Source organism: Nipponia nippon, unplaced genomic scaffold, assembly GCF_047370975.1.
Source record: "Nipponia nippon isolate SJK-2023a ecotype South Korea unplaced genomic scaffold, ASM4737097v1 scaffold_25, whole genome shotgun sequence".
In the NCBI taxonomy this organism is placed as follows: Eukaryota; Metazoa; Chordata; class Aves; order Pelecaniformes; family Threskiornithidae; genus Nipponia; species Nipponia nippon.
The window spans coordinates 4,793,754-4,802,540 of NW_028262342.1; the positions used below are offsets into that span (position 1 = coordinate 4,793,754).

Consider the following 8,787-nt stretch of genomic DNA (forward strand, 5'->3'; position numbering starts at 1 on the left):
TTAGAGCCGAGAAGGAAACGGGTCCTACCCTGAGCTGAAGGACTTCATGCACAAAACCACCTAAGAGAATAAACCTGTTGCGGGGCAATGTGTTCAGCAGCACACGGCACAAACACCCAGTAAAGGACTTAATTACTATGTACAAAGGCGCTTTGGTCAGGGCTGTGCGTTCGGCTCCTCTGCATGTCAGCGAGCAGCTATGTGGCAGAACAGGCTGTCGGATTAAGGAGTCTCCGGCAAAACCCGTGCTGAGGACATCAGAGGACACCAGCCAAGCCGGGAAGTGAGTGAGCTGGGTGGTACCGAGCGGAGCTGCCCGCAGCCTCCCGGGCACCGGGTGCTGGTGCTGCTGCCTGCCTCTGCAGCTGCGCCTCTGCCTGCGCCTCTGCCTGCGCCGCCTGCACCGCGCTGGCTCGGAGCAAAGCTGCTCGGGCAGGGCTGCGAGAGAGCACAGCACGCAGGGACCCGGCTGCTTCAGGTCAGAACATGGAGCTGGTTTAGGGGCTCGGCCGTGCTGTGACCCCAGCCCGGAGCGGTAACGAACCTGCCTTGCATGGGTGCGAGATGAGTTTCTCTCGCCCCGGTGCAGCAGGCTGCAGGTGAGGGGCTGGGGGCTCACCCGCGAGCGCGTACCTGCCGAGCACCCACCTGCCAAGCACCCGCGCAGCCTTATCTCCGCTGGGGAAGCGAGTTAATGTGTAACCCGGCTCTGTTTGGTTAGCCCAGAAAAGTAAAGAAGTCCTGGGATAGGCACGGCCGGGACAAGGATTTCAGCAGCGTGGAACGACGGACGTCCTGGTAAAAAAAGAAAAAAAAAATATCTCTATTCCTTCTTGTCCTTTGCTTTCTGTCTTTTTCCTGCTGAATGGGCTGCGGGCAAGGGGCTGAGCGCCTCTGCCCGGGTGGGACGCGGGGCTCCGGGCACCCGCGGGGTTACGGACGTGCTTTGCTTTGGAAGGGGAAAGGTGTGGAGGTGTCACGGGAGGTGGCACCAGCAAAGATGGACGAGGTGGTTTGAAGGTGGTGGTGGGAGGAAAGCTGGGGTGGCTCCAGCTGCTGCCGGCGGAGAGGCTGGGAAAGCTTGTGCTCTGGACAGCAATCGGCTCGGGCAACTGCTACATGCACTTGACTTACTTGTTTAAATAGGAGGAACTATAGATCTGCTGCCATCGTCTCCTTTCACCTTGAGGTGGGATCCGTCCCGCCGTGCTGCTGCAGAGCGGGAGCAGCTGGGATGGTACCTGCAAACGGGATTTTGCTTGGGTTTGTGTTTTGAGCTGGCCAGGACGAAGCGCTTTACCGGCAGCTCTAAGGCAGAGGGGGTCTGGCTGCCCTACCCTAGACAGCAAAAATACCGAGGTTCTTTAACATTGCTGGAGAGCTGCGATAGAGTGCTTGTAGTAGTACTGGGCTTAAAAGAAAGTAGCCTCTTCATATAAAGCAATTAGCATTAATTGCTACCCAGCACCTCTTTGATGTTTGAGGGCTTGGTGAGCTTTGTAAAGGACAGTTATGGCAGCTGTCACAAAAGCTGCGTGAACTGGCCTTTTATTTTAGATAAAAAATAGCTTCTTCTAAAAGCATTTTTAGTGGCGGAAGATATATACACTGTTGAAAAACAGCTTTTCAAGTATCATGTCTTTTCATTTAAATGCTCAGTCATATTTTTAGTTTGTGGCTGAACCACCGTGTTATTCAGCAAAAGGAAGGAACTGTAAAATCCTTCTGAATCGTAAAAACTGGGATTTTTCAACACTGATTTTTCCCCTTTCCCAAGTCAGATGAATGCGGTAGAGCCATAATCGCATCAGAGAACTAGTGAGCAGGAAAATGAACTTCTTGTTTTTGCATAGATCCTCTCCAGCGTCCGAGGAGCTCCGGGCTGAACTTTGCCTCTTCGTGAGCTGGGGCTCGATGGGTGCCAAAGCCTTGGCAGCTGCTTTATGTTTCTGCAAACGCTGTTTGACCAAAGCAAATTATTTCTTCCAATGGGCTGACGACGGTGGGCATCCTCGCGGAGCAATTAGCTCTGTTGAGACCCCTAATTACAGCTGGGCCGTGCTGCTGCTCGCCCGCCCGTGGGGCTGCTTTGCAACGGCAGACGCTGGCTCCGACCGGCTGCTCAAGCTGCGGGCGTCAAGTTCGAGCAAGACTTTCGCTTCCCCAAGAGTGTTTTGCTCTCTCGACTCTGTGCAGCAGGGCGGGAGGCAGTGAGGAGCATTGCAGCAATCCTGACCGAGCAGGCGGTAGCCTCTTGCTGCTTAGAAGTAGATTCCTATTTCACGTTGCAAATGTTCGGGTGCACAGCAAAACCGTGTGGCTTGTGGAAGCCTAAAAACCCCCAAACTCAGCTGGTGTCTTTGCTTAAAACTCTGGCTATAAAGTTACCCAAATTCAAAGAATCAAGGGTATTGCTCTTCCAAAACCACCACTTACTGAAATGTAATTTAAGCAGTAAATAACGCAAAGCTGAGACTGAAATACTAAATTCCTCCTGCATGGAAGGATCGGATCTGTCAGGGCGTGGGTGTTGAAATCTGATTTTTGCAGCATATTCCAATTACAAAGGGATTCTTTCAGGGTCTCACACTCTGAACAAGCAGCCAGTTCTGCTCACTTATCGCTAGATCTAATTCCCTGATCCTGCTACAAGAAAAAAAAAAAAGCAGCAGTGTGCTTCTGCGTGCCACAGCCAGGTTACTGCACAAAGAGCTCCTCTGTCTTCCGATGAGCAAATCCTCTTGCGTGGGTCCGTGTGTGTTGGAAGGGGTGTTTGTTTTGCCGCTCTCATTAGCCTCCTCTCCGGAAGAATGGGCGGCGTGCACGAAGAAAACACGTAATTGGTGGTGTCAGTAAATTTTGGAAGCTTAATGCTTTACATCCATAAGTAATTATGCCTTTTGTAGGCTGCCCAGCCTCTCCCTGCAGGCAGCAGAGCTCCCTTGGCCACGCACCCTGTGAGCATAACTGGTCCCTCCGCCGCCTGGGAAGGTCTGGCTGTTGGGAACCCCGACGGCAGGTTGTTTGTCAGGCAGCTGCTACCGCATTCAGGTCCCACCGGTGCTGGGGGTACGGGCTGCACCCAGAGCAGCAGTAGTGCATTGCTGTGAGCAGGGGGGGACACTGGCTGCTGCTTGCAACACCCCCGGGGTGGCTGGAGACCTGGCACATGGCTGCAGCCTGGGCACAGCTCCCAGCACTGCCCTGCTCCCCGCAAGCGATGCCAGGCATGTGCCCAAACACACCCAGGCATGCCCCGAAGGTACACGGGCACCTCCCCACGGCCACGACACCTCTGTGGCCCCCGAGGAAGCTCTTTGCCAGGAGAAGGCTCACAGCAGGTCAAGGCTGTGACTAACCGGCAGCATTTCGGGTCAGCGCGTTCAGAAGTTTGAGAGAATTTAAGCTGCGTAGCTGGCAGCGGTGGGTGCAGCGGAGGGAAGAGGTCCCACGAGGCAGAGCTGGGCTGGGGCTCGCATTGGGACGGGATCACTGCTGCTGAGCTCCGAGGCTGCGGTGGGCTTACAGCCTCCTGCTTCACTCAGGAACCACCTTATCCACACCTCCGAGATGATTAAATAACCACCAACGTGAGATGGCTGGGGTTAGGCGGTCCAGAGCTTACTCTATTTCCAGTTCTTTTGGGGAAATCTTCAGTTCCAAGGATGCTTTAAAAAAGCCCAGCTGCCCCTTCTCCTGGAGAGAGCAGCCTAAGAACGAGCGCGTTTGCATCCACCCGGCAGCTTCACAGCCCGCCTGCCCTCACTGCGGCTGAGCCAGCGCATTTGCGTCACCCTGGCGGGGTCTCGCAGCTTAACGCCTCTCCTTTCTTCTGCTTCAGCCGGGATATTGCCCCCCGCGCCGGACGCCGTGGCAGCCTGTGGTATGCCTAGGGAGGAGCTGGGGCTGGGGATGGCTGGCTGCAACTCTGGGAGCTGCGACAGCGTGGTCAGCACGGCCTCCAACCACTCACAGCAGGTAAGTAACCCCGTTGCCCAGGCACGACAGGCTCAACTCGCCCCTCTTGGCAGCTGAGGAAGGATTTTGGCCAGATCTCTGCTCGAAACCACTCTCCATCAGTGCTTTGGAAGCACCAGAGGGCCCTGATACAGCACCATGCTAAGGGCAGCACAAGGACCAAATTAACTCCTGCCCCAAAGCACTCCCAGACTTTCCATCCTGCCACGTGTGTGGCAGCAATCAGGAGCCTGAGCTCCTCCAAGGCCTCCTTGGGGAAACGATACCGAGAGCCCAGTGGCTCCTGCATTGCCTGAAGATGCAGAGGCAAATAGTGCAGGCACTTGGCAGAAGGAGCCCGGCGAGTTCCCCAGTGGAGGATTAGACCAGTTGGATAACTGGGTCAGACTGGCTCCAACAAGGGTGACTTCACCTGGAGAAGACAGCGAGCCATACTCCTCCCAGCTGACAAGAGATTAATTTCCTATTAAAGCAGAGATGAGTGTGGACCATGCATGTAGATGTGTAATTTTTCACTATCTGTCCATTAAAGCTTGTTTGTCTCCAAACACTGATTCCAAGATTGATGGACTAATTACATCCTGTCTGACTTGGAGCATAATTGATATGTGTAAGTGCAGCGCTCAGTCCTGAACAGGTTTTCCATCTGATGTATTGCAAACCAGAACGAAACCCTCTGAAATTTATTAGGGATGGAAAAACTGGTTGCAATATTGCACGGTAAAAGATTTGGATAGGAGTCTCCCTGCAAACCAGCTCCACCTGGGACAATTTCTCCTCTGTGTTCGTTGATCTGATGGACACTCCATCCTTTCCCGAGTCAGTTTTTTCATGACATTTTGCATGTATCACTTTGTAACTTGGCACTTCCACAGCAATCATATCTCATGATACTTGAACTGCAACCAAATTTAAACAGGATCTTGCTGGGGTACGAATGGGAGAACAAGGAGAGGGACCACCACCCACAGATAAGCCTTCAGTGTTTATGATATTTAGACAAGCTTCTAAGATTCAGCATTGCTGATCAGTACAGATGTCTGTACCTATAGACCACCCATGTTACCCATCTGCTCGTATTTCAAAGTAAGCTAAAGAACTAAAAGGTGGAGGCCAAGTTTCCAAATTAAGACGCTTCTGATGGTCATAGTAGGGTAATATAAAAATGGCCTTATGTATATATATTTTTTTTTTTTTTTTAAAAAGGAAATTGTTTAGGTTTCTGTAGCTGTAACTACCAATTTGTGAATAGTCATTGGCCAAGTCTCCTGGCCAGGAGCTGTCACAGGTCTCCTCTTAACTGCCAGGGCTGTGAATAGTAATACACCTGTGTCTCCTACCTGTACTACTTTTTTTTCTTTTTTCAGAGTGATAACAGTTATGACTACTTATCTGTGGAAGAGAAAGAGTGTTTGATGTTCTTAGAAGAAACTATTGGCTCACTGGATGCAGAAGCAGACAGCGGGGTCTCTACTGACGACACCGACTACGTGGAGCCCTCCAAGCTGCCTGGGACGTGGCCTAAGAGAGACTCCATTCCCCGGGGTAAGCTGGAAATCCGTGCTCCAGCCTTGCTTGCAAAGGGGCTTTCTCGCTGGGGTGCGTTCCCATGACAGGCAGGGTAGGAGCATTGCCCCAGTTTTATGCACGTGGTAAGCTAAAGCCAGCTTGTTTTCATCACTCTGTGCTGAGAGGTGGCTGTAGGCAGCGAGATAGGTAGGGCACCAACTGCATTTTCCCAGTTCTCGCATGCAAGAGCTGCTAGCAGCTGCCAGCAAGGTCAGCAGAACCACAGGGCAGGGCAGAGCACCTTTGCTCAGGTTAACAAGACTCCTCATTCACTGTGTGCTTTGTCAAATCCAAAGTGTCTGACTTTCTTAGCTGTGACAGCATATTAGCTGGGGTCAGGGTAAACTCTCTGGGTGCAAGTACTCTGCACTGGTTCAGCAGGCACGAAGAAGTGAGTCTTGTCAACAGGAAGGTGTCCCGTGTCCATCTGCAGAACAGTGCATGACTTCACATCTCTCTTTGCCTAGATTTGGAAAATGGGGCTCCCCCTCCGAGTGCAGGTCAGCAGCATGCAGCGGAACAGAAGAGCGGTAAGAGCATCTCTGCCTTCTCAAGCTCGGCTCCTGCAGCAGTTCCAAGCCCAGGCTATTACAGTCTTCCAAGGAGCATCACTGTAGCAAATGCACAAAGATCAAACGGAGCTTCTGATGGCAAAGTGACTGTCTGCACAGTGGAGGACCCAGTAAGTAAATCTTCACAGGAGATGGCCAAGGAGGACAGGCTTGACCAAGCCAATACCAGAAGCCAGAATAAGCCCCTGGGGTCTTTGATTATCCAACCTCCAGATCCCTTCCAGGATGACCTGGTGAGCCATGAGTGGTCACGTAGCAATCGCTCAGATGCCAAGAGGGAAACAGCCAAGGAGACCAAAACTTGGACTTCATGGGGCCAGCCAGAGAAATCCACGTTAGAAGAGGCCCCTCAGGACCCAGATGCCAAGCGTGGGCCTCCAACTGCCCCCAAACCACGAAAATTGCCACCAAATATTATCCTGAAAACCAGCAAAAACAGCCCAGTGCCACTCACCACAGAGCCCGGCCAGAAGGTAAAAGCACCACCTCCATCCTCGGCCGGCTCACAGCCTGGCTCTGCCGGTGATGCCGCTGCCGAAAAGACAAATTCGGGGCATCTCGACCCCAAGGAGAGGGAGAAAGCCCGGCGGGAGGCATTGGAGAAGCTTGGACTGCCACAGGACAGGAGGGAGCCCAGCACCCATCTTCAACCTACCATGCATCCCCAGCCAAGGGAGATGGCATTCCCCGTCCCTGGGGAGCCCGAGGCATGCTGTGGAGCGGCAGAGAGGTCGGTGCCAGGTATCCGGCAGATGAGCTTCAAATCCAACACCCTGGAGCGCTCCGGCGTGGGGCTGAGCAGCTACATGAGCAGTGCCAAGGAGCAGAGCGTCAAGACCAGCAGTTCCCTGGGCAAGATGTCCTTCATCGAGCGGCTTGCCCCGAGCTTCCTCAGGAGCAGCCGCCCCCGGCCAGCATCCCTCGGGGCAGGGAAGGACTTTGCTGGACTGAAGGAGCCTGGGCAGGTGGAGCAGGAGAAGAGCATCAAGCGGCAATCCCACCCGCTGCAGAGCTTCCCCAGGCCCTCCCGCTCCTGCATCAGCGTGAAGATTTCCCCCAAGGGCGCAACCGATGAGAACCGGCGAGAGGCACTGAAGAAACTCGGTCTGCTGAAGGAATAACTCTGCGGGCGGCAGGGCTGCAAGAAAAGGGGCTTTTCATCCTGGATCCAGGTGCCTTCACTCTCTGTCCTCAGGCAGCACAACCATAAGCATCTTCTGCTGTGATCTCCTACTCCAGCATCTTGGGAGGGGTACCACGAGAAGTATTCAGAGCTTCACACCAAATAAAGTAACGCCATGTGTACATAATATGTTGTATATAGCAAGCGTATATGAGCTATTTATATAAAGCATCACTCAGCATGTGGATGGGGCATATTCTCCTACAAGGTCTTTAATGCATTTGTGGATTCATTGCAGTGGGGAAGCCATGGAATTGGGGGTTTGGCTTATTTTAAAAGGGGTTGCCTGTGGATAAAGCCTCTCTGGGAAGAACCGCAGGACTCTGCTGCTCCTTTAGGATTTTTATGGATAAAGTTAACAAAAAACCAAAGCCTGCGAGGCCTGAGCACTCACTTGCCCATGCAAGTGCCTCCCAAAAGCCACAACTGCCACATACAAAACTGCCAGGCTGATGGGAACCGGAGGGGGCTCAAGCAACGCTCCCTCCGTGGACAAGTGCTCCTTGTACAGCACCTGCAGGCAAGAGGCTGGATGGCTGCACAGACATCCCGCTGCCTCCTCCGCCAGACTGCTCTCACATCCAGCCCTGACAGCCTGGATATAGCACTTAAGACATACATGCATCCATGTTTATCATGAAGTGACAGGTAAGAAGCGATAGACTGCGTTTCAGTGGGAAAAAACAGAAATGCTGCCCAAAACAAGAGAGATGCAAATCTGAGACACTACCATTTCATTCCCTTTCAAACTCTCATTGCATCTTTCAGACCCAGCTGATGCTGTCAACATTTATGCTCTGCACCTTTTACAACAGAGGTGGTTCATCTCTGTAATAAACTTGTATATTATCAGAAAATGACTGTGTAATACAGATTTACTCTTGTGTTAAGTCAGAGCTCTGGTAAAGCTAAATAGTGAGTTTTAACCTTCAATATAACCTTGATTTGAGGAGTGAGTGACCCAGACAGCAGCCAGGCATTGCAAATGATGAGGTCTGAACCAGAGACTTGGGCCTCCTGCAACCCAGGAGCCACACAAGACGGGATTTCATATAAGTGCTTCCAGTACAATAAGCAGATGCAAAGTCTGCCACGGCAGTGCCAAACTGGAACCGGTGACATGGGACCTGCCACTGCTCCAGTCGATCCCTTCCAACCTGCACCATCTCCTGGGTCTGTGGGGCCATCTCCCCCAGCAGCCATGTTAGTTGAAAAGCCACACTAACAACTTAGCTTGAAAGGATCATTTTAATTTCTTCACCAGAAAAAAAAAAAAATCTTTCATGCAATCCCAGCTTTCAGTGTTGGACATCTAGAGAGGGCCTCTGCTAATAAAGCAAGCGCCTTTGTTCCTAACAGGCAATTTAATTTGGAATCTAACATAGGCTTGCTTTAGAGAGAGGGGCTGACCCATGCAGGCAATTGCACTAAACAATTTACTGATGTTAATTAACTGCTTGCAGCATTACCATACAGTTGCTCTCA

At 52.2% G+C, this 8,787-nt stretch overlaps 1 protein-coding gene across 2 annotated transcripts; it reads left to right on the top strand.

Annotated features, from left to right (window-relative positions):
- Window positions 1–19: 19 nt before the first annotated feature.
- Window positions 20–8,097, top strand: CUNH1orf116 (chromosome unknown C1orf116 homolog). Of its 2 annotated transcripts, XM_087762243.1 has the most exons (5): window positions 348–478; window positions 722–798; window positions 3,842–3,978; window positions 5,346–5,523; window positions 6,015–8,097. In XM_087762243.1, exons 3-5 carry the CDS (start codon window positions 3,886–3,888, stop codon window positions 7,238–7,240), a joined length of 1,497 nt encoding a protein of 498 aa, XP_087618369.1. In that variant the 5' UTR covers window positions 348–478; window positions 722–798; window positions 3,842–3,885; the 3' UTR covers window positions 7,241–8,097. The 2 variants fall into 2 exon arrangements, with proteins under 2 accessions (XP_087618370.1, XP_087618369.1); XM_087762244.1 differs by lacking the exon at window positions 722–798 and having other exon boundaries at window positions 20–599.
- Window positions 8,098–8,787: the final 690 nt, after the last annotated feature.

What these genes read in the sequence shown, in the direction of transcription:
- CUNH1orf116 (XM_087762244.1), top strand. Translation starts at nt 3,886, where the DNA reads ATGCCTAGGGAGGAGCTGGGGCTGGGGATGGCTGGCTGCAACTCTGGG. An exon ending in CCTCCAACCACTCACAGCAG is followed by an intron (nt 3,979 to 5,345) that starts GTAAGTAACCCC and finishes TTCTTTTTTCAG; the next exon opens with AGTGATAACAGTTATGACTA. An exon ending in GAGAGACTCCATTCCCCGGG is followed by an intron (nt 5,524 to 6,014) that starts GTAAGCTGGAAA and finishes CTCTTTGCCTAG; the next exon opens with ATTTGGAAAATGGGGCTCCC.